Source organism: Lepus europaeus, chromosome 6 (genome assembly GCF_033115175.1).
Source record: "Lepus europaeus isolate LE1 chromosome 6, mLepTim1.pri, whole genome shotgun sequence".
NCBI lineage: Eukaryota > Metazoa > Chordata > Mammalia > Lagomorpha > Leporidae > Lepus > Lepus europaeus.
This window is the reverse complement of record NC_084832.1, coordinates 111,032,998-111,058,872: the sequence shown is the minus strand read 5'-3', so window position 1 is coordinate 111,058,872 and position 25,875 is coordinate 111,032,998. Positions and strand designations below refer to the sequence as shown.

The 25,875-nt window shown below is 37.5% G+C and overlaps 1 protein-coding gene across 2 annotated transcripts in view; it reads left to right on the top strand.

Moving 5' to 3' along the window:
- PLCZ1 (phospholipase C zeta 1) overlaps window positions 1-25,875 on the top strand; it is a 63,121-nt gene that overhangs the window by 15,913 nt on the left and 21,333 nt on the right. The window contains exons 3-4 of one of the 2 annotated variants that reach the window (XM_062195513.1): window positions 4,065-4,266; window positions 17,636-17,780. The exons of the other annotated variant lie outside the window; for it this stretch is intronic. Of the exons in view, the coding sequence (XP_062051497.1) occupies window positions 4,065-4,266; window positions 17,636-17,780 (347 nt within the window). The remainder of the gene's footprint in view (window positions 1-4,064; window positions 4,267-17,635; window positions 17,781-25,875) is intronic. 2 annotated transcript variants of the gene reach the window in all.

Genomic DNA, 25,875 nt, shown 5'->3' with positions numbered 1-25,875 from the left:
TGTTTTCTCAGAATAATTACATGTGAAGTATTTTATGAATTATTACTTTCAAAATCAAACATTTTGGTGGATCAACTTCTGGATATACAAAATATGCATACTTTTTTATTTCTTAGACTCTATATAAAACTTAGGGAGCTGCACTGGATGACCATGGCATTCTTCCCTAGTAGGTTATCAGGGACCATATGGTTTTCATACTTGTCAAGTGTTCAGAGACATGCTTAGGTCTGAAAGTAAGATGAAGGTTCCATTACATCTACCCTATTAGAAGAAAGTAGTTTGGGATCTTAAATAAGATAAAATAAAGCCCAGCTATAAGCAGTCTTTCATTTTAGATATTATTAAATAAAAGTTGAATGAATTAAATTAAAATAATTCTAGGAAGAAATATTACAAAATAATTTTTCCTGGTCACAAATGTAATTAGAACATTTTATAAATATTAAAACAATTTTTTGCTTTTTCTTCACTTTTGAACATATGGTCATTTGGTTTCAATGAAATGAAAATTTAGGCTAAATGATTTTTCACAAAGTTCATTGACCCATTTTTCAATAGGTAAAGCACTTCAAATTTTCTCATCTTTGTTCATTTTTAAATGAATTAGAAAGGACACATTATTTACTTACTTGTGCAAAACATATTGTTAAAGCACAATGTATAACTCCTCACAAATTAACTAGCTATAACTCAAAATATTTAATAAGGGAGATATAAAATTCTAAGCTCTGCCTTTGAAAGTTAATTGGGTTATCAACTAATATGGATCCTAGTAAAACCCAAACTATTCCTTCATTGATTCATACATCAGTACTCTTTTCAAATGCTTATTTGTGGCAAAAACTATGGCTTTACAGGGTGGGATTACAGTGGAGAACAAGACAAGAGGGTCTTCTATTCTTGATGGGTATTGGAGGGATATTAACAATAGATAATTAAGATTGCAAATGGATAATTTCAGAGAGTTCTAAGTGTGGTGAAAAAAGTAAAACAGAGAAAGTGAGAGGTAGTTGCAGAAGACCTGGAAGGTCTAGCTCAGCTTGGGTGTTTATGAGAATCCTTTCCAGTGACATTTGAGCTGAGACTTATATTAAAAAATATGGGAGACATGTTTGAAGTCCAAAGAAGAGAAGCATTTGACCAGAGTTGGATAATTCTAGGAAAAGCAGATAAGTGTTGTTAGAACTTGGGGCACGAGGGGAAATGTGTTTGGAGAGCTAGGCAGAGATCAAATCATGTACGGTCTTATAGGTCATAACTAAGACTTTGGCTTCATGACTTAGTGCCAGGCAAAGATTTTGGAAGGTTTTAAGGATTGCAGCGGTATGACCAAGTGCAGCATGAGTTAAAGGTTTGGTCTTACCATCATTAAATTTTGGCCAAGTTTGCATAAAACCAAAGAGCTTCTGCAAGAATGGTAAAGCAACTGCATTCCTAAGCATCTCTGACAAATTCAGCAGGACTTTCTCTAAGGAATTAGTGAATTGATTTATGATTTGATTCAAGTTCTCTTTGTCATTGTTAACTGGAAAAAAACATGTTTCTATATGAGCATTTTCAGTAGGACTGATCTAGTGAATATTATTAAAAAATGATTTTGGCATTGTTAACTTTAGGTGGTAAATTGAAAGATTCAAAGGGATATTGAGATGGTGGCAGTGGCATCTAGGAATTGCGATTGCATTTTGACAACAATATAACACTGTTGATCCATTTCATCTTTTGAGCCTTCACCTGTCTCAGATGCTCTCATATGTGGGATCTTGAAAAAGTTCCTGGAAAAAGTATGCATGGATTTCAGAATTGTTTTGGCACCAAAACAAAGTTATCTTTTAGTTCTAGTTTTCCACAAACTTTGTAAAGTGCCCTCATACACAATCAAGAGCCTGGAATTCATTTACATGATTATTAATCACTTTAAAGTATTATTGAGGCCAATTTGAATTATGTTATACTCACAAATGCTGCCTAGTTCCTCAATCTCAGCCCGTGTGAGTATGTAATTTACAAATAAGATTTTTAAAAATTCCTGAAATGTATCTCCATCTTGATCTGGTGGTTTTTAAGGGTATAAAATGTGTTTATTTTCTATTCTGTGAAAGATGCTTTCTTAATAATTTAACAGTTCAGAAAGTCTATAAGCCAATGATTGCTAGTTGCAAAGGGAAAAAGAATAAACTAATGTAAATCATTATTGTCTCAGTATATGTTACATTTTTTCCATATGCTTCTGTATCCCTAAATTTACATGGCTTTGAAATGGATGTTATGCATGCCTACAAAAATACTATGTATTTCCTTTTAGCTTTTGTTTTCTAAACAAAATCACTTTTATGATGCCTTAAACATTTGATTATGGCCTTGTCTAAATAAGGTTGGCATTTGTGAACTCAAGAGGCTTCCATAGCCTTGGCAGCTCATGACAAGAGCCTAGGGAGATTACTGATGTCATAAACAAGAGTGTCAATTTGTTAAGTCAACAACAGGAGTCACTGTGCACTTACTCCTCATGTAAGATCTCTGTCCTTAATGTGTTGTTCAATGTGAATTAATGCTATAACTAGTACTCAAACAGTACTTTATACTTTGTGTGTCTGTGTGGGTGCAGTCTGTTGAAATCCTTACTTAGTATATACCAAGTTGATCTTCTGTATATAAAGATAATTGAAAATGTATCTTGATGAAGAATGGGATGGGAGAGGGAGTGGGAGATGAGATGGTTGCGGGTGGGAAGGAGGTTATGGGTGGGGAAAGCTGCTGTAATCCAAAAGTTGTGTTTTTGGCATTTATATTTATTAAATAAAAAGATTTAAAAAAACAATTCACGACACACACAGACACACACAAACATTTGCTATGTCACTGTATATTTTTATGACACATTTTTAGTGGTTGCTTAATTTTATATCATATTTATAAAATTCATTTCCCCCTCATTTATTTTCATTTTGTAATTAATGCTAGTGTAAATATTCTTGCTTATCAATGTTTGTCTGAGTTTCTACTTCTGTAAGATAAATACCTGGAAATGAAATTCTTTGTAAGGATCACAGTCTCATTTAAAGCAATTACTCATTTTAGTTTTCCCTTGAGCCAAACTAAATTGTCAACAGTGACAATAGCAACTAACAATATAGAGGTAATATGAAGCTATACATAAGTATATAGGGCTAAGTTGTTTGATTACCCATTGCATAGATAGGGAGACTTTAACTAACATGCTCAAGCTCATATAGAAAGGAAATCTATTTAAACCCAGATTGTCTGGTTCCAGAGATAATATTGTTTAAATCTATAATTTTGATACCTATTATACTAAGTAAAAAAGTCCAGAGATAATTTATAGAAGATGATCATAGGAAAATAACCAGCAATTAAAATCACAGGCATGGACTGAACATAAATGTATACATATTTGTGCCAAAAGTCACGTACTAGTTGTTCATAGCAGCCCTATTTGTAATAGACTCAAACAGGAAGTTATCTAAATGTTCATGAAGAATAGAATGAGTCAATCAAATTGTACTTTACTCATACAATTATATACTGCACAACAATGGAAATGAATAAGGTATAACTACATGAAACTGTAGGAATACATTTTAGAACATAATATTGAGCAAAAGAAACAACAACAAAACATGTGGTGTGAGCAAGTTCTTCTAAAGAATGAAACCCGGAGGAAACAAATCTATCTTAGAAGCCACACAGTGCATACACTTGGGTGAGGAAAGTGACTGGAAAGTTAGTAGGAGGTGGGCTACTGAGGTGCTGTTCTTTGACGTGAGTTATTCTTATCTGTGTGTGTAGATTGCAGAAGTTCATTGTTCTGAAAGATATAACTTACTAGTATGTCTTTTTAAAACACCAAAAAACAGCAATAATTAAAATAATATATTTAAAATGTTGATATGGAAGAACCAAGGGTATTCACCAAAAAAATTCATTTCCATCGAAAAAATTATAAAAAAGTTAATTCTAAATATTTTAGAAATGTACTGCTGAATAAATTTACAAGGGAGAAGGAAGTATTTCAGCATCATTTTTGCTTCTTTTTACAGTTAAGAAAGTACATCAGATGTCATTTGAAGGTTTTACAAGATACATGGATTCATCTGAATGTCTACTATTTAAACCAGAGTATAAAAGAGTTTATCAAGATATGACTCAACCATTAAGTGATTATTTTATTTCAACTTCACATAATACATATTTGATATCTGACCAATTATTGGGACCAAGTGACCTTTGGGGATATGTAAGGTATTTATTTTGATTTTTTATAAAATAATTTATTTATCTAAAAGGTAGAAAGAAAGAGAGGGAGAGAGAGTGAACAAGCTCCTTCATCTCCTGGTTGACTTCCCAATGCCCGTAGCAGCCAGAGCTAGGTCAGGCTGAAATCAGGATCCAGGAACTCCATCTGGATCTCTGAAATGAGTGGTCAGAACCTAAGTACTTGGGCCATGATATGCTGCCTCTCAAGGTGCACATTAACAGTAAACTATATCAGAAGTGGAGAAGCCACAACTCAATCTGAGGCACACCTGTATAGGACATATGTATCTTAAATGGCAGTGCAACAATGCCTGCTCCTGTTTTGACCTTTGACTCTATATTTTAGAACACCTGGAATATCCTGATAGTGTCAGTAGGCAAAAGAATAGAGTAAAAAGCAGGCCACACATGTTATTCAAACTCAAAGGGAATAGAAATTATTTGTATATGTATCTTAAATAACTAACCTTTGAACGAGGTGGCAAAATAATTTATTATATGTGTTAGTATCTTATATGTTCCCTCTAATCCTGACTCCTACTATCTTCTCAATGGTTATGGCCACTCTGAAATGTATGTGGATACTTCTTATAGGAAAACACAATTTTCCTTTTTAAAATAATATTTATATCAGCTGAGCAATTTTCAAGTACTGCATATATAGAGATCTAGGAGCAGAGTGATGCTTCCCACCTTGCGCTCCCTCTTGCTCATACTCCCAACCAGCCTCCTCTTTCTCTCTTATTTCCTCTTAATTATTCCAATGATCTACTTTCAGTGTGTTTTATAATCATAAGTGTAACCCTCCACTAAGTAAAGAATTCAACAAATAGAAGAAAAAAAAAACAGTGGTCCTCAACAGTGGTGACAAAGGCTATAAACAATAATCAATACTCAAAATGTCAAGTTTCTCATATACATTATATATTTTGCACTCTGTTAGTTACAACGGATCAGGAAAACATTTGTTTTTTGGGGATTGACTTACTTCAGTAAGTATAATGATTTCCAGTTGCATACATTTTGTTGCAAACAAGGATTTTATTATTTTTTAAAAGATTTATTTATTTATTTGAAAGTCAAAGTTACAGAGAGACAGAGGGAGAAGGAGAGAGGTCTTCCATCCACTGGTTAACTTCCCTCTTGGTTGCAATGGTTAGAGCTGTGCTGATCCAAAGGCAAGAGCCAGGAGCTTCTTCTGGGTCTCCTACATGGGTATAGAGGCCCAAGGACCTGGGCCAACTTCTACTATTTTCCCAGGCCATAACAGAGAGCTGGATAGGAAGTGGAGCAGCCGGGACTCAAACCAGTGCCCATGTGGGATGCTGGCACTGCAGGCAGCAGCTTTACCCGCTACGCCACAGTGGCAGCTCCAGGATTTCATCCCTTTTTATGGATAAGTAGTATTCAGTAGTGTATATTTGCCACATTTTCTTTGTCCAGTCATTGCTTGATGGACATCTGAGTGTATTTCATATCTTAGCTATTGTGAATTTAGCTGCAGTAAACATGCAGGGACAGATAACTTTCATTTGCTGGTTCATTTCTTTTGAGAAGGTTGGGTCATATGGTAGATCTATTTTCATATTTCTGATGAATCTCCATACTGTTGTCTGATATGATTGTACTAGTTTACATTCCCACCAACAGTGGACTAGGGTATCTTTTCCCCCACAGCCTCACCAGCATTTATTGTTTGTCGATTTCTGTATGAAAGCCACTCTAACTGTTGAGTGTTTCCTTTGCAGTGCAGAAGCTCCTTAGCTTGCTGTAACTCCATTTGTCAAGTTTGGCTTTCATTTTCTGTGATTCTGGGGTCTTTTCCAAGAAGTCCTTGCCTATGCCAATGTCTTGCAGAATTTCTGCAATGTTCTGCTCTAGTAATATGATGGTTTCAGGATATATATTTAGATCATTAATCCATTTTGAGTTTATTTTTGTATAAGCTGTAAGGTAGGAGTCTTCTTTCATACTTTTTCATGCAGAAATCCAATTTTCCTAGCACCATTTGTTGAAGAGACCGTCCTTTCTCCAGAGATTGATTTTAGCTCTTTTGTCAAAGATTAGTTTGTTATAGATGTTTGGATTGATTTCTGGGGTTTCTATTCTGTTCCATGGTCTATCCATCTATTTCTGTGCCAGTACCAGGCTGTTTTGATTAGAACTATCCTGTGGTAAGTCTTAAATTCTGGTATTGTGATGCCTCTGGCTTTTTTTTTTATTTTTAAGATTACTTTAGCTATTCGGGGACTCTTGAGTTTCCATTTCAATTTTAGTATGTTTTTTTTCTAGATCTGAGCAAAATGTCATCGGTATTTTGAATGAGATCTCATTGAATGTAAATTGCTTTCAGTAACATGGACATTTTGATTATATAAATTATTCTAATCCATGAATCTAGAAGATTTTTTTCATCTTTTCTATCTTCTATTTCTTTATTTAATGTTTTGTAATTTTCTTTGTAGAGATCTTTCACCTCCTTGGTTAATTGCATTCCAAAGTGTTTAAATTTTTTTGTAGCTATGGTTAATGCAACTGATCATGGAAGTTCTTTCTTAGCCATGTCATTGTCTGTGTGTACAAAGGCTATTGATTTACATGTGTTGATTTTATATTCTACAACTTTATCAAACTCTCTTATGAGTTCCAAAAGTCTCTTAGTGGAGTCTTTTTGTTTCCCTGTATATAGAACCACGTAGGCAAACAAGGATAATTTGACTTCCTCCTTTCCAATTTGTATCTTTTTTATTTCTTTTTCTTCACTAATGATGCTGGTTAAAACTTTAAGGACTATATTAAGTAGCAATGGTGAAAGTGGACATCCTTTGTCTGGTTCGGTATCTTAGTGGAAATGCCTCCAACTTTTTCCATTCAAAATGATGCTTGCTGTGGGTTTGTCATATATTTCCTTGATTGTGTTGAGGAATGTTCTTTCTACACCTAATTTTCTTAAGTTTCCTGTCATGAAAGGATGTTGTATTCTGTCAATAACTCTGCATCTATTAAGGTAATCAAATGATTTTTATTCTTCAATTTGTTAATGTGATGTATCACATTGATTTGTTTATATTGAACCACTCTCCATACCTGGGGTAACTCCTACTTGGTCTGGGTGAATGATCGTTCTTATGTGTTGTTGGATTTAAATAGCTAGTATTTTGTTGAGATTTTTGTGTCTATGTTCATCAGGGAAATTGGTCTGTAGTTCCCTTTCTCTGTTGTATCTTTCTCAGGTTTAGGAATTAAGGTGATGCTGGCTTCAAAGAAAGAGTTTGGTGGGATTCTCACCCTTTCAGTAATATTGGTCTATAGTTCTTTTTCTTTGTTGTATCTTTTTCTGGTTTTGGAATTAAGGTGAAATTGGCCTCCTACAAAGAGTTTGGAAGGATTACATCCCTTTCAATTGTTTTCAATAGTTTGAGAGGAGTTAGAATTAGTTCTTTAAATGTCTGGTAAAATTCAGCAGTAAAGCCATTCCGTCCTAGGCTTTTCTTTGTTGGGAGGTTCTTCAGAACTGACTCAGTCTCTATCTTGGATACTGTTCTGTTCAGACATTCCATGTCTTCATGAGTCAGTTTTTGTAGATTGTATGTGTCCAGGAATCCATCAGTTTCTTTTAGATTTTCCAATTGTAGGTATATAGATGTTTGTAGTAGTTCCTGCTGATGTGTGTGTGTGTGTGTGTCTTTGGTATCCATTGCTACATACCTGTTTTATCTTTGACTTTATTGATTTTGGTCTCCTTTTTTTTTTTTTTGATTTGTTGGATCAATGGTATATCGATTTTGTTTTGTTTATAATAAAATAAAAAATCAGCTCTTCATTCCACTGATCTTTTTTATTTTTGTTTCAGTATTTTTTATTTCCTCACTAATTTTAACTACTTCTTTCCTCCTACTAATTTTAATTTTTTCTAAGTTATTGAGATGCATTTATAGCTTATTTATTTGATACGTTTCCAATTTCTTGATGTAAGCACTAATTGCTATAAACTCCCCTCTTAATACTGCTTTTGCTGTATCACATATGTTTTTATATATTGTGATGTCATCCTCATTAGTTTCCAGGAATTTTTTTTATTTCCCTTTCAATTTCTTCTATGATGCACTGTTCATTCAGGAGCATGTTGTTCAGTCTCCACGTATTTGCCTATTCTCCAGGGTTTCTTTAGTTGTTAATTTCCAATTTCATTTCTCTGTGGTCAGAAAAGAATATAGGATATATTTTCAAATTTTTGAATTTCTTAAACTTGCTATATGGCTTAATGTGTGGTCTATCCTAGATAAAGCTCAATGCAATGATGAAAAGAATATGTATTCTGCAGCTGTGGAATGACATATTCTTTAGCACCAATTAAGTCCATTTGGTTTGGGAGTCTATATATCTCCCTTTAAATCCATTAACTTTTTTTTTAAACTTTTATTTAATGAATATAAATTTCCAAAGTATAGCTTATGGGTTACAATGGCTTCCCCCCTCCCATAACTTCCCTCCCGCCCGCAACCCTCCCCTTTCCCGCTCCCTTTCCCCTTCCATTCATGTAAAGATTCATTTTCAATTCTCTTTGTATACAGAAGATCAGTTTAGTATATATTAGGTAAAGATTTCAACATTTTGCCCATATAGCAACATCAAGTGAAAAAACTACCATTGGATTACTAATTATAGCATTAAATAGCAATGTACAGCACATTAAAGACAGAGATCCTACATAATTTTTTTTTCAAATTAATTAATTTTCTATGCCATTTCCATTTTAACACCATGTTGTTTTTTTTTTCATTTCCAATTCTCTTTATATACAGAAGATCACTTCAGTATATAATTAGTAAAGACCTCATCAGTTTGTGCCCACACAGAAACACAAAGTATAAAAATACTGTTTCAGTACTAGTTATAGCATCACTTGGCTTTAGACGACACATTAGGGACAGATCCCACATGGGGTGTAAGTACACAGTGACTCCTGTTGCTGATTTAACAATTTGACACTCCTGTTCATGGCGTCAGTAATCTCCCTAGGCTCTAGTCATGAGTTGCCAGGGCTATGGAAGCCTTTAGAGTTCTCTGACTTTGATCTTATTCCGATAGGGTCATAGTCAAAGTGGAAGTTCTCTCCTCCCTTCGGAGAAGGGTACCTCCTTCTTTGATGGCCCCGTTCTTTCCACTGGGATCTCACTCACAGAGATCATTCATTTAGGTCTTTTTTTTTTTTCCATGATATCTTGGCTTTCCATGCCTGCTATACTCTCATGGGCTCTTCAGCCAGATCTGAATGCCTTAAGGGCTGATTCTGAGGCCAGAGTGTTGTTTAGGACATCTGCCATCCTATGAGACTGCTGTGTATCCCACTTCCCATGTTGGATCTTTCCCTCCCTTTTTGATTCTAATAGTTAGTATTAGCAGATACTTGTCTTGTTTGTGTGATCTCTTTGACTCTTAGACCTATCAGAGCTATCAATTGTGAGCTGAAATTGATCACTTGGACTAGTGCGATGGCATTGGTAGATGCCACCTTGATGGGATTGTGTTGGAATCCCCTGGCACATTTCTAACTCCACCATTTGCGGCCAGTCCGATTGAGCATGTTCCAAATTGTTCATCTCCTCCCTCTCTTTTTCCACTCTTAGATTTAACAGGGATCACTTTTCAGTTAAAATTTAAACACCTAAGAATAATTGTGTGTTAATTACTGAGTTCAACCAATAGTACTAGAACAACAACAACAACAAATACTAAAAAGGATAAAGTATTACATTGTACATCTAAAGTCAGGACAGGAGCTGATCAGTTCATTGTTGCTTATAGTGTCCATTTCACTTAACAGGTTTCCCCTTTGGCGCTCAGTTGTCACCGATCAGGGAAAACAAATGATATTTGTCTCTTTGGGACTGGCTTAATTCACTCAGCATGATGTTTTCCAGATTGCTCCATCTTGTTGCAAATGACTGGGTTTCGTTGTTTCTTACTGCTGTATAGTATTCTATGGAGTACATGTCCCATAATTTCTTTATCCAGTCTACTGTTGATGGGCATTTGGGTTGGTTCCAGGTCTTAGCTATTGTGAATTGAGCTGCAATAAACATTAATGTGCAGATGGCTTTTTTATTTGCCAAATTAATTTCCTTTGGGTAAATTCCAAGGAGTGGGATGGCTGGGTTGTATGGTAGGGTTATGTTCAGGTTTCTGAGGAATCTCCAGACAGACTTCCATAGTGGCTTAACCAGTTTGCATTCCCACCAATAGTGGGTTAGTGTCCCTTTTTCCCCACATCCTCTCCAGCATCTGTTGTTGGTAGATTTCTGAATGTGAGCCATTCTCACCGGGGTGAGATGGAACCTCATTGTGGTTTTAATTTGCATTTCTCTGATTGCTAGTGATCTTGAACATTTTTTCATGTGTCTGTTGGCCATTTGGATTTCCTCTTTCGAAAAATGTCTATTGAGGTCCTTGGCCCATCTCTTAAGTGGGTTGTTTGTTTTGTTGTTGTGGATTTTCTTGATTTCTTTGTAGATTCTGGTTATCAATCCTTTATCTGTAGTATAGTTTGCGAATATTTTTTCCCATTCTGTTGGTTGCCTCTTCACTTTCCTGACTGTTTCTTTTGAAGTACAGAAACTTCTCAATTTGATGCAATCCCAAATGTTAATTTTGGTTTTGACTGCCTGTGCTGTTGGAGTATTTTCCAGGAAGTCTTTGCCTGTGCCTATATCTTGCAGGGTTTCTCCAATGCTCTCTAATAATTTGATGGTTTCGGGTCGTAGATTTAAGTCTTTAATCCATGTTGAGTGAATTTTTGTGTAAGGTGATAGGTATGGGTCTTGCTTCAAGCTTCTGCATGTGGAAATCCAATTTTCCCAGCACCATTTATTGAATAGACTGTCCTTATTCCAGGGATTAGATTTGGATCTTTGGTCAAATATAAGTTGGCTGTAGATGTTTGGATTGATTTCTGGTGTTTCTATTCTGTTCCATTGGTCTATCCATCTGTTTCTGTACCAGTACCATGCTGTTTTGATAACAACTGCCCTGTAGTATGTCCTAAAATCAGGTATTGTGATGCCTCCGGCTTTGTTTTTGTTGTACAGGATTGCTTTGGCTATTCGAGGTCTTCTGTGTCTCCATATGAATTTCAGCATCATTTTTTCCAAATCTGAGAAGAAGGTCTTCGGGATCTTGATGGGTATTGCATTGAATGTATAAATTGCTTTTGGGAGAATAGACATTTTGATGATATTGATTCTTCCAATCCATGAGCATGGAAGATTTCTCCATTTTTTGGTATCCTCTTCTATTTCTTTCTGTAAAGTTTTGTAGTTTTCATCGTAGAGATCTTTAACGTCTTTGGTTAAGTTTATTCCAAGGTATTTGATTGTTTTTGTAGCTATTGTGAATGGGATTGATTTTAGAAGTTCTTCCTCAGCCGTGGCATTGCCTGTGTATACAAAGGCTGTTGATTTTTGTGCATTGATTTTATATCCTGCTACTTTGCCAAACTCTTCAATGAGTTCCAGCAGTCTCTTAGTAGAGTTCTTTGGGTCCCCTAAATAAAGAATCATATCATCTGCAAAGAGGGATAGTTTGAGTTCGTCCTTCCCGATTTGTATCCCTTTAATTTCTTTTTCTTGCCTAATAGCTCTGGCCAGAACTTCCAGAACTATATTGAATAGCAGTGGTGAGAGAGGGCATCCCTGTCTGGTACCAGATTTCAGTGGAAATGCTTCCAACTTTTCCCCATTCAATAGGATGTTGGCCGTGGGTTTTTCATATATTGCTTTGATTGTATTAAGGAATGTTCCTTCCATACCCAGTTTGCTTAGAGTTTTCATCATGAAAGAGTGTTGTATTTTATCAAATGCTTTCTCTGCGTCTATTGAGAGAATCATATGGTTTTTCTTCTGCAGTCTGTTAATGTAGTGTATTGCGTTGATTGTTTTGCGAATGTTGAACCATCCCTGCATACCGGGGATGAATCCCACTTGGTCTGGGTGGATGATCTTTAACTTTTTTTAAATAGCTGGGTTCTCTGTCATTGGGTACATCTACATTTATTATAGTCACATCTTCCTGTTGAATTGAACATAATCATAATGTACTTCTTTAACATTTTTGTGTTAAAATCTATTTTGTCTATTATGATAGCTACAGATACTCATTTTGCTTTCTAGCAGCATGCAATATCTTTTTTCATCATTTCTCTTTCTGTGTGTATCTTTGTTGGTGAGGTGTGTTTCTTGTAGGCAGCAAGCAAACAGGTCTTTTTTTTTTTAATCCATTCAGGCAGTCTGTACTTCTTAATTGGATAATTTAGGCCATTTATCCTCAGGACTATGATTCATAAGTATTGATTTTGTCCTGACATTTTTCCATAAATGTTCCTATTGTTTGCTTTGGATTTCCTTTGTACTTTCGCTAGGATATTTTCTGCCTTCATATTCTTTCATGATGATGACTATAATTCTCTTTTTCTGTGTGTAGCGCATGCTTAAGAAACATTTGTAAGACTGGACAAGTGGTGACAAATTCTTTCAGTTTCTGTTTGTTTGGAAGATCTTCATTTTAGCTTCATTTATAAATGAGAGATTCACTGGGTACAGTGTTCTAGTTTGACAATTTCTTTCTTTTAGCACTTGGACTATATCTCTCCATTCTCTCATAGTCTGTAGTTTCTGATAAGAAATCAGCCTTTCGTCTAATTCGGGATCCTCTGAACATAATCTGGTGTTTGTGCACATTTCAGAATCTTTTCTTTATGTTTTTACTATTGAAAGTTTGACTACAATGAGTCTTGGTAAAAATGTTTTCTGATCATTTCTAGTAGGAGTCCTGTGTGCTTCCTGTACTTGGTTTTCCATTTCTTTCTCCAAATTAGGGAAGTTTTCTGCTATTATTTCACTGAATATGCCTTCTATTCCAACGTCTCTTTCCAAACCTTCAGGAACACATGTATGTTTGCTCATTTGATAGTATATAATAAATCTTGAATACTGTTTTCAGATTTTTAATTTTTTCTTTTTTGTTCTTGTCTGGCTCAGATTTCCATGGTTTTGTTTTCTAACTTGGATATTCTTTTTTTGCCTCACCAAGTATGTTGTGGAGATTTTTCTTTGTATTTTCTATTTGACATATTTAATTCTTCTTATCTAATATTTCAGTTTGAATTCTCTTAATTATTTCAGTCTCTCTGCCAAATTTTCATCCATATTGTGTATGAATTTCTTTATCTCATGGATTTGTTTTTCTGTGTTTCTGAATAATTTTATGATCATTCTTTTGAATTCATTTTTAGGCATTTCATCAATATCTTCATCTTCCCATTCTAACATTGAAGTGTTTTGTTCCTTTTGGGGAGTCATGTTGTCTTCCTTGTTCTTGTTTCTTGAATTTCTGCAGTTGTTTTCAGGCATTTGTGGAATTACTTGTTGATTTTCTCCTCTGATGGGTTTTATCTTTGAGTTATGCCTCTGTGGTTTAAGGAGGTGTCTCCTCCTTGAGTGAATATCCAGAGGTATGTGCTGGGTGGGTCCAGGAAGCTCTGGTCAACATTCAAGGGGAGGGGGGGCGATGACAGGCCTCGAGACGCCACAGGCCCGGCCATGGTGTCCCAAGTGTCCATGGTGACACCCAAGTTGCTTGTGGTAGATTTCCTCTATTGTCAGAAGGTGGAAGGATATGATCTCAACTGCTATTGTCATTACAACCTTCCCTCCTCTCTCCCAAGGTGATCAGTACCTGAGGTTAGCCCACAGTGGATACAACTCCCATGCATGCAAGCACATGAACCACACAAAGGATTTATGCAATCCTCAGTTTGAGTACAGAACCCTCTTCAAAGACCCATCCAAGGCATTCAGGGAGCTCTGAGCCTCTGATTCCAGACACAGTGATGGCCCAGAGACCCAGCTACATCCCATACCTTATTGTACAGTCACTGAATTCCCATTGTTCATAGCACAAAAGGCTTCCATAGTCACAGGGTGCAGAGCATCCACTCTCAGCCCCATGGGACTGCCTCACCCATGGAAAGAGCAGAGACAGCTACCTGTGTGTGCTCTGCCTTGTCAGAGTAAGTCCCAGAGCTTGTAATGGGTTCATGGGATGGGAGTACCTCACAGGCCTAAGTGCGTACCCAACCCTCTTCCAACTCCCCCAGCAAAACTCAAAGTCAGTGGGAAACGCAGACTTCCCCCTCTGGTAAAATCTCCCAGTTGTGCGCAAGCCACCCCAACCTCTATTGGCGTCAAGATGGTGCCCTTTCCCCATCTGTCACTGGATGCCCTTGTGAGGGGGTGGGAAGAAAGAAATGTGCTTTTTCTTCCCTGGATTAGCTGGGTAACCTGCCCCCAACTAGGGCTTCAGGCTGGACTCAAAGTCAGAATGATCTGCAGGGTTTTGCTTCAGGACGTATCTCCAGTGGCATGGGCCACGACCGGCTGCTCTCACCTCACTCTCAGATGCTAGTGACTCCTCCAGCCGCTGGCTGCAGGACTCATGGGTGGTGTCCTCTCCCACTGCTTCACATCCACACATTCCACATTGCTCCGTAGCATCTCTCTTCTTTCTGTAGAGTCTCTGCTACAAACGTCTATCTCTCCCCTGGGAATGTACTTCCTCCTTTTTTCTTCTGTCATCTTTCCCTGAATAAAATCAGCACGTCTTTTCCCTACTCAACCATCTTGGAATTGCAGAACATATGACTTTTCTTATTTAGCTAACTAGAACACCTTAGATTTGATCAAGTTGGCTAAAATTAATTCTAAGACTTTAGAAAATAATGCCAGGAAAGAAAACATGTAAATACAGTAAATTTTGTACTAGACATTCACAGGTAAAGATCTCAGTAAATTTGTATGTCAAATAGGGTGGAGGACTTTGCTTTCAGAGGTTGGAAACATCAGAACCAAAGGCCATATGATGTCTGCAAAATCATTTCACCCTGCTCAGGCAACAGCAAGTGTGACTTGAAATTTAATAAATATATAACATGTTCAACAGGGGAAATGATGAGAGGAAGCCAGCCAATGTGGCTGGAAACAAGTAAATGGTGAAGGAAGGGAGGTGAGTTTGAGGAGGTAGATAGGATCTGTTTACGGGTGTATTGCAGACCATTGAAGGTTAATGAGTTTATTAGAATTGTGCTGGGAAGCCACTACAGGGATTTCCCTCAAGGTAGCATCATAATTTGATTTACTCTTTCCTGTGGAAGAAAAACTGATGGGACAAGAGTGGAGATAGATAATGATTTGGGAAAATATTGTAGCAGTTTAAGTTATAATGATTATGTAGATGGTGAGCTCATGAGGCAGCTGCTAAGTGGTTGAGTTTAAAAAAATATCATAGATAGAGAAAGAAAGATACAGAGTGAGTTTTCTTTCTGATGGTTCATTTTTCACAACCCACAATGGTCCCAGGCTGGGCTGAGACTGAAGCTTGGTGCCAAGATCTCAATTCAGGTCTCCTATATGGTGTCAGGAATCTTGAGCTGTCACTATTGCTTCCCAGTGTCTGCATTAGCTGGAAGTTGGAGTCAAGAACAGGAGCCAGATTTCAAACTCGGACGGTCTGATGTGGGGCTCTGACATCTTATTCAGTGGTTGGATTTGAGACATTTTGGGCAGGCAGAGCCAGCAGATTTCCCACATGGTCTGAATGGACATATGAGGGTGAGAGGGAAGAATTTCACTCAAGATTTTGGGCTGATAACCACATCTGTTGAGTGAGATGCTGAAGCCTAAGGGAGAAACTCATTGTAGAATATGAGGCAAAAACCAGAATTCTGTTGTCCCATGTTAAGCCTGAGATACTAATTAGTTTTTAAAGGGCTAGGTCAAAGGGTCAGTTGGACATATATGTCTGGAAATCAGAAAAAAATGTTGATTCTGGAAAAATAGAATTGGAAATCATTAGCACATAAACTATTAAAGGTTTTATGAGACTAAATTTGATTCCTTGATCTTGTAGACTGAAAAAAAAAAAAGACTAGATAGAAATTGCAGGATTCAGAGTCCACAGCACGAAGTATTATACCATGTTGGTAGTCCTGACACTATTGTTGGCACATGTTAGCTCAATGTCAGGCCGTGTTGGTGAAAAATGAAAAGAAAGCTTTGTTCAGTTCAGTGCTGCTGTGTGTGTGTGTGTGTGTGTGTGTTACTGAGTGAAATTTTAGAAAAAGCACACCATATCACTATATACACATTTATAGGAATGAATTACATACTTTTTAATGTTAATAAATCAGTAAATTTTAGCAAATCAATGACCAAGAATAACCCATTTTCATGGCAGCGTACAATGATCTACTTTAAGTTGTCTGTGAAGACTTTGAGACACCTCTATTTGTATATTCATTATTAGAAAGTCAATGAAAGGTCTTCATGCAGTCAGCTCCAGTGGACAAGTGTAAATCAAAGTATGTGTGTGAATAAAGCATTTTCTTCACTGCTCTCTTACAGTGAAAACACTGAAAATTCATGTAAGCCCCGTAGTACCTACAACTGATTTATGAACCCTATGATAGGATTTATATCTAGGTCAAGAAACAGATTTACTTGATGGGTGGGAAAATCAAATCTGGTTTTAGATATTAGCAGAAGCAGAAATATTTTTTCTTCAGTTCTGATTAAGTGGTGAACTTGGTGAATTACGAGGCAGTCAGTTCACACTTTCTCGCAGTGAAATTATGACTCAGACAGACATAGATTAGCAGGTATCTATGTTTCATTTTCATAAATTTCACTTTTTCCAGTTCTTACTTAGGTTAGAATTAATGAGGCCATATATAAAATGGTTGAGAAGATAAGCATTTGTTGCTAAGGCATCAGGCCCTTCTACTCTCTCTTTTTGCAGCATTTTCTCCTGGGAGCAAGTATTGTCATGACTTTTCTTCCTCGTGAATCCATCCCTTCCTGCAACATATTCCATTCACCAAACTTGATGTGAGCAAAGGATCAGACGACATGTTATTAAAGCGCTCTATAATTCCGAGATAGCTATCAACATTATCTAATTTCAGTGCCACTGCCTTTGACAGTGGCTAAATCATAAACACAACTGGGTTTGGGTTAGGGACATTTGAGAGCTGCAAGTGTGGAGACAGATGCCTTTTTGCTCACTGAAAACCAAGTATTAAAAGGGCAAAATATCTGACTAGGAAAAAAACAGACATAGCATAGTACTATGCAGGTGATTTGTTCTTTTCTTTGAATGTTGTGAATTTCTAGATGCAAAAATTGTCCTATGAATTTCTTCATTTATTGAAAAATCATAAATTGTCTTTAAAATATTTTGATATATTATGCTATATATTCTTAATAGTTCAATAATGATGCTCTATTTTGCTGAATTTTGCCAGTGCCCTTGTAAAAGGATGTCGTTGTCTGGAAATTGACTGCTGGGATGGATCACAAGATGAACCTGTTGTCTACCATGGATATACACTCACCAGCAAGCTTCTTTTTAAAACTGTTATCCAATCGATACAGAAATATGCATTCTTGGTACGTGTATATCTTTGCTTAGTTATAGTTATTTAAATATAGCCAGCCAAAATTTTCTTGCTTCAAAATCCTTGATGTTTGGACTTTGTTTAGATCAGTAATATTTCATACTGTGGGTTATGAGCTGTTAGTAGACTGTAAAATCCATGTAGTATATAGTTAAAAGTGGATTTTTTTAAAAACTAATGTCAAGTAGTGAGGCACATGTGGTTTCATAGAACTTTTTGTCTAATCATGTATGTGCATATTTGTGTTTGTATGAATATTGTATCAACAATGTCAAGCATATTTCTCACTATGGATTATGTTCAAAAATATTTGAGAAATAATAGGCTGATTTTTTAACCAATATTCAACTCTTTTTTTTAAAAAAAAAAGATTTATTTATTTATTATTTGAAAGGTAGAGTTATAGTGAGGCAGAGGCAGAGGCAGAGAGAGAGAGAGAGAGATCTTCCATCTGTTGGTTCACTCCCCAGATGGCTGCAATGGCTGGAGCTGTGCCAATCCAAAGCCAGGAGCCAGGAGCTTGTTCCTGGTCTTCCACATGGGTGCAGGGGCACAAGGACTTGAACCATCTTCTGCTGCTTTCCCAGGCCATAGCAGAGAGCTGGATCGGAAGTGGAGCAGCCGAGACTCAAACTGGTGCCCGTATGGGGTATCAGCACTGCACAGCAGTTTTACCTGCTACACCACAACACCAGCCCCCAATATTCAACTCTTTAAGCATCTCAATTTTGACAGTTTTCATGACTACAATGATGCTATTCATATAGAATGTTCAGAAATTAACTTTGGATTTTAAAATAATTATTCAATTTATTAAAGTTGCTGATGCAAATATCTAGTTCTTCCTAGAACTAAGTATAGCTTACTTACTCATCCTGGTCTATTAATTGAGTATGTTTTAGCAAATGTTTTATTTTTAAAGGGTTTTGGGTAATAGTTGAACCCTTTTACAGCTTAGCTATTTATGTACTTTCAGACAATTTAAATTGCTTTTATAAACTTAGTAGGAAGGATCTTCAAAAAAATTCATGGAAAATGTACATTAGTTTTAGGTTCTGTTTTCCCTAAGTATTTTGAAGTACTCTCATATATTTGATTTCTCTGTTCAGTACTTCAATTGTAGTGCAATTATAATATAATTAAAGTGATTTAATAAAGTCTTAACAAGTACCTAAACAGTATATATTTAATAAGCCCATAAAATACACCTATAACTTAATCAAATTTAAGTTCTTTTTTTTTATTATTTATTTTTGACAGGCAGAGTGGACAGTGAGAGAGAGAGAGAGAGAAAGGTCTTCCTTTTTACTTAGCTTCACCCTCCAATGGCCGCTGCGGCCGGCACGCTGCAACTGGCGCACTGCGCTGATCCAAAGCCAGGAGCCAGATGCTTCTCCTGGTCTCCCATGCGGGTGCAGGGCCCAAGCACTTGGGCCATCCTCCACTGCCACAGTAGAGAGCTGGACTGGAAGAGGAGCAACCGGGACAGAACCAGCACCCCAACCAGGACTAGCACCTGAGATGCCGGCACCACAGGCAGAGGATTAGCCAAGGGAGCCACAGCACCAGACAAGTAGTATAACATTCTTAACCGGGGCCAGCGCCATGGCTCACTTGGTTAATCCTCCACCTGCAGTGCTGGCATCCCATGTAGGCACCAGGTTCTAGTTCCGGTTGCTCCTCTTCCAGTCCAGCTCTCTGCTGTGGCCTGGGAAGGCAGTGGAGGATGGCCCAGGTGCTTGGACCCCTGCACAGGCAGGGGTGCCAGGGCCGCAGGTGAAGATTTTGCCTAGTGAGCCGCGGCACCAGCCAAATTTAAGTTCTTATGATGATGTCAGTGTTCTACAAAATCTATAAATAGAAACCTAAATTCACAAAAATTATATCATATGTTCTATTATATATTAAAATAGAATTTAAATAAACATTCCTAAGATATGAATACCAAATATACACAATTTCTCTTTTTATATGAAAACATTCATAGTTCTTCATTGATTCTCTTCAACATCTGATTTTTGATGATTTCTAAGCTTATATCATCATTCCAACCTCTCTCTTGAACTCTATGCAAAAGTATGCAAGTACATTTTTAACATTCTCAGTTGAATATTGAATGGGTATATTTAACTGAACAAGTTTAAAACCAAGCTCAATAATTTCATCTTTGTACCAATCTTGTACCTTCTCTGGTCTCTTCCATCTCAGTCATTCATAAATTCCATATGCCTAAGTCAAAAATCATTGTTGTCAACTTTAGGTCTCCTCTTCTCTCAAACCCCTGAATCAATTCTTCAGCAAATCATCTTGGCTCTACGTCAGAAATATATCCTAAATTTACCTCTCTCATCCAATTCTATTGTCACTGCTGATCACCTCTCACTTGGATTATTGTAGTGGCTTCTTTCCTGGTGTTTCTGCTTCTTTCCTTACTTCTCTGCAGTCTGATATTAACATGTCAATCACAGTGACTTTGATAAGTGGTCATGTCATTTCCCTTGTCAGTACCTTTAACACCACTCAAAAGAAAAGCTAAAACCCATACTGTCACTCACAAGGCTCTATGTGCTTGGTTTCTCATTACCTCTCAGAACTCTCCTGCTAGTCTATACCCGATTCATTTGACTACCCTGGTCTCCTTAGCCTTTTCCAGACACATCTCTACTCTTCTCAAATATTTGCATAGCTAACTCCATCACTTAATTCAGTGTAGGTAACTGAGGGAATTAAGAGAAATAGAGACTATCTTAAATTCATAGGCCCTGCATGGATAGAAAACAGTTTCTAAGAATCCAAGAGCAAGAGATGAGTGATTAGACTGAAAAATAAAAAAAAAAGCATCCAAATTGGAATTGAAGAAGTAAAATTATCTCTTATGATATGATCTTATATGTAAATAATGCTAAATTTCCTACCAAGACCAATCACAACTATTGGAACCAAAAATTCATTCAGTAAAGGGCAGGATACAAAAATCAACATACAAAAATCTATCTATAGCATTCTTAAATACAAATAGTGACATAAGTGAAAAAGCAATTAAGATAATTACCCCATTTATGATAATTTCCTTAAATACATTTAGTCAAGGAGGTAAAAGATCTGTATATTGAAAACTGTGAAACACTGATGAAAGAAACTGAAGAAAACATGAATAAATACAAAGCTATCTTGTGCTCGTGGAGTAGAAGAATTAATGCTGTTAAGCTATCCATACTACTCAGAGCAATATATAAAACCTACCAAAAATCCTGATGGGATTCTTCACACTATTAGAAAAAAATAATCCTGCAATCTTTATGAAACCATAAGAGACCACAAGTAGTCAAAACAATTCTGGTAAAGAAAAACCACAATGGAGGCATTAAATTTCCTGATTGAAAAGTGTATTACAAGGCTATAGTAATAAAAATAGTACTGGTGTAGAAACAGATACATAGGCCAGTAGGACAGAAAAGAAAGCCCAGAAATAAACCCAGAATAAATAATCAACTAATTTTTGACAAGGACACTGACAGAACACAATGGAGAGAAGATAATCTTTGCAGTAAATGATGATGGGAATATTGGATTTCCACAAGCAAAAGACTGAAATTGAATTGTTATATCATATACAAAAACCAGTTCAAAATGGATTAAATGGCTAAATATAAAATTATAAACTGGACCTGCTTTGTAGCAAATTGGATAGAGCTGCTACCTGCAAAACTGGCACCTCATTTTTACACTGGTCCATGTCCTGGTTCTACTTCTGATCTGGCTCTCTGCCTGGTAGAGCCTCAGAAGATGGCCTAAGTGTTTGGGTCCTTGCTACCCATATGGGAAACCTAGATGAAGCTCTTGGTTCCTGGCTTTTGCATGGCGTAGTGCTGGCCATTGAGGCCATCTAGGTAGTGGGCCAGAGGATGGAGGACTTCTCTCTGTATCCATTTCTCTGTGTAACTCTAACTTTCAAAATAAATAAATAAATCTTAAAAAAATAGAAACCAAGTCTGGTACTATTGTGCTATTAGTTAAATCACTGCCTGAGGTGCCTGCATCCCATACAGGTGCCTGCTTGAGTCCTGGCTGCTCCACTTCTGATCCCGCTCCCTGCTGATGCACCTGAGAAAGCAATAGAAGATGACCCAAGTCTCTAGGCCTTTGCACCACATATGAGACCTGGCTGAAGCTCTTGGTTCTGGCCTAGCCTAGCTCTGGCTATTTGGGGAAATGAACCAGAAGATGGAGGACCTCTCTCTCCTTCTCTCTCTAACCTGCCTTTCAAATACATAAGTAAATCTTTAAAAAAATTAGAAACCATAAAACTCCTACAAGAGAGCAAAGGGGGAAATGCTCTAAGCCAACATAAATCAGTAGGACTATATCAAACCAAAGGGCTTCTGCATAGCAGAGGAAACAGTCTATGGAATGAATTGGCAGCCTATGAATTGGGAAACAAATATTTGTACTTCATGTTCCTGGTAAGGAGTTACTATCCAAAATTTTTAGAGTACATGCAACTTAGTTGGAGAAAAACATATAACCCAACTGACAAACAGATAAAAGTCTGGATAGAAATTTCCCCCAAAGAAGTTGACCAAAAAAGGTGCTCAACATCATTAATCATCAGGGAAACTCAAATCAAAACTACAGTGAAGTGATCAGTGTTATGACACCGTGGGTTAAACTGACACTTGATACACTGGCATCCTCTACTGGAGCTCCGGTTCAAGTCCCAGTTACTGACTTCCACTCTGAATTCCTGCTGATGCACCTAGGAAAGCAGCAGCAGAAGTCTTGGGCCCCTGCGTGTCATGTGGGAGACCAAGATGAAATTTTCAGCTGCTTCCTTCAGCCTGGCCCAGACCTGGTTATTGCAGGCATTTTGAGAGTGAACCAGTGGATGGAAGAACTCTTTCCCCTCTCTCTCTCTGACTTTCCCCCTCTCTTTGTTTCTCTGCCTTTCAAATAAATAATAAATACTTTTTTAGAAAACATTGTGAGATACTTCCTCACCGTCATTAGGATAGCTATTACCAAAAAAATCAAATGATAGCAAATGTTGGTGAGAGTGTGGGAATTCTTGTATATTGTTGGGAATGTAGATTGCCATTATGGAAAAACAGAATGGATATTTCAAAGAAATTACAAATAGAACTGCATATAATCCCACCATTTCCCTTCTGAGCACATACTCAAAGGAAATGAAATCATCAGCTTGCAAAGATATCTGATCTCCCATGCTCATCGTATCAATGTTTACAACACCAAGATATGGAATAATGTAAGGGTCCATTGAAGAACAAGTGGATAAAGAAAAAATGATACCTGGATACAAGGGAATATTATTCAGCCAGAAAATGAGTGATATTTTTCCATTTACCATATTATGGGTGATCCTGAAGGAAATTATGCTAAATGAAATGAGCTATCCACAGAAATAAAAATATTGAGGGGCTGGCATTGTGGAGCAGCAGGTTAAGTCACTGCCTATGGCATGAGCATACCATGTGAGTGCTTGTTTGAGTCCTGGCTGCTCTTCTTGCAGTCTAGATCTCTGATATTTCATATGGGAAAGCAGCAGAAGATGGTCCAAGTACTCGAGTCCCTGTCACACATGTTAGTAGACCCAGATGGAGTTCCTGTCTCTTAGCTCTGGCTTCATGCAGCTCTGGCAGTTGTGAACCAGAGGATAGAAGATCACTCTCTCTGTCTCTATCTCCTTCTTTCTCTCTCTCTTTCACTTACTGCCTTTATCTCTGTAACTCCACCTTTCAAATAAATGTCTTTAAAAAAAGTAATAAAAATATTGCAAAATTTTACTTATATGTGGAATCTTAAACAATTCAGATATGCAGAGGTAGTGGACAAAACAGTGGTTATTGGAGCAGTGTAGAAGGGAAGAAATGTAGGTCAGAGGACAAGGTGGCATATATGTAGGATGGAGAATCTCAAGCTGTAATGGACAAGGTGAGGACTATAGGCAATAAAAGCGTTTTGTCTGAAGGGCTTTCTGAAAGTTCATGGAAATGTGTATTATAAAAATACTATGCATGGATTTCAAAACTTTTCCACCAATTCTTCCCCCCTTCTTTTAGAAGCTTGCTTTATTTACTTGAAAGGCAGAGTTACAAAGAGAGAGATAGACAGATAGAAGGGTCTTCCATCAGATGGTTCACTCCCCAAATGGCTGCAGTGGCTGAGGCTAGGCCAGGCCAGAACCAGGAGGCTGGAGCTTCCTCTGGTCTCCTACATGGCTGCATAGGACCAAGCACTTGAGCTGCTTTCCCTGGAGCACTGGCAGGGAGCTGGATTGGAAGTAGAACAGCTGGGACTTGAACTAGTGCACATATGGGATGCTGACATTGCAGGTGACAGTGTAACCTGCTACACCACAACACCAGTTCCCCCCTAAAAATTTTTTAAAATTCCATTTCCATGAACTTTTTGAAGCACTCTTGTTAATTCGATTCATGCTAAATGAGTAGATGTTGGTGATTCATGCTAAATGAGTAGATATTGGCGATTCATGCTAAATGGGTAGATGTTGGCTGCTCTTGGCCACATAAACAAGAGAAATGGATTACTATGAGATGATGAAGGTTAGTTTGCATTACAGTAACCTTTCTGCCATCTGTATGTATCCCATAACTTTATATTGTACACTAAAATTTAATTGAAAAAAAAATTGAACAAGAGTTAAGAATATAATCAGGCTTTCAGTAACAGAGACTTCTTAATTAAATAAGACAACTGCTTTGCACCAGAGATCTGTTTAAGTTTTGACTTTCTACTCAAGATACTGACTATTAATTTGGAAAAGAGAGGAAAGGAAATTCAATAGACTTGGTAGAGGTAGGCATTTGGGTCGCCAGCATCACATATCAGAACATCAGGTTCAAATTCTGGCTCCTCTTCCAATTCAACTTATTGCTAACGTGCACCCCAGAAGACAACTGTAATGGTCCAAGTATTCGGGTCCTTGGCAGCCATGTGGAGACCCAGATTGAGTTCTGTTTTCCTGGCTTCTGCCTGGCCCGATTCTGCTGTTGTATCCATTTAGATAGACAATCAGGGATGGGAGATGGTTCTCCAGCTCTCTCTCCCTCTCTCTTCTCTGTGCCTCTGCCTTTCAAATAAAATGAAAAAAAATATAATTGATAACCACAGTTAAGGAACAAATTGGGTCTAGTTATTAGCATATGTAGCTTTTTAGAAAGGTATAAGACACCTAAGTTTGTGAGGAAATTATTTTGCCAAATATCCCCACAAATCTCTCTCTCTCTCTCTCTCTCTTTTTTTTTTTTTTTTTTTTTTTTTAGTTTATTTGACAGGTAGAGTTATAGACAGTGAGAGAGAGAGAGAGAAAGGTCTTCCTTCCGTTGGTTCACTTCCCAAATGGCCACTATGGCTGGCGCTGCGCCGATCTGAAACCAGGAGCCAGGTGACTCTTCCTGGTCTCCCATGCAGGTGCAGGGGCCCAAGCACTTGGGCCATCCTCCACTGCACTCGTGGGCCACAGCAGAGAGCTGGACTGGAAGAGAAGCAACCGGGACTAGAATCTGGCGCCCAAATGGGATGCCGACGCCGCAGGCGGAGGATTAACCAAGTGAGCCACGGTGCCGGCCCCACAAATCTGACTCTTAAGTGAGCCTTAAAACAACCTGTGGTCTTGGACTGCAAAATTTCTTGGCTTTACAGAATGCAAACTCCTCAACAGCCACCTTGGATATCATCACGGAGGATAAATGGGGATGACAAAGGCTCCATCCAGAAGACGGAACCAAGGGCCAGGGAAGACAAAAAAAGAACTCTGCACTGTTAATGAAATCAGGACCTTATCAAGGAATCCACATTGGGGCCTCACTTTACCTGGTCTCAAAATTCCTTGTATTTGGGAAAAACTTTACACTATAGATGTTAGTCAGTAAACATACACAATAGAGTATGTGGTTGAGGATATTGCAATGAGCTAAATAAAGGCCCATCAAAAATATTAGTGTCTGGGCCAGCGCTGTGGCACAGTGGGTTAAAGCCCCAGCCTGCAGTGCTGGCATCCCATATGGGTACTGGTTCAGGTCCCAGCTTTTCCACTTCTGATCCAG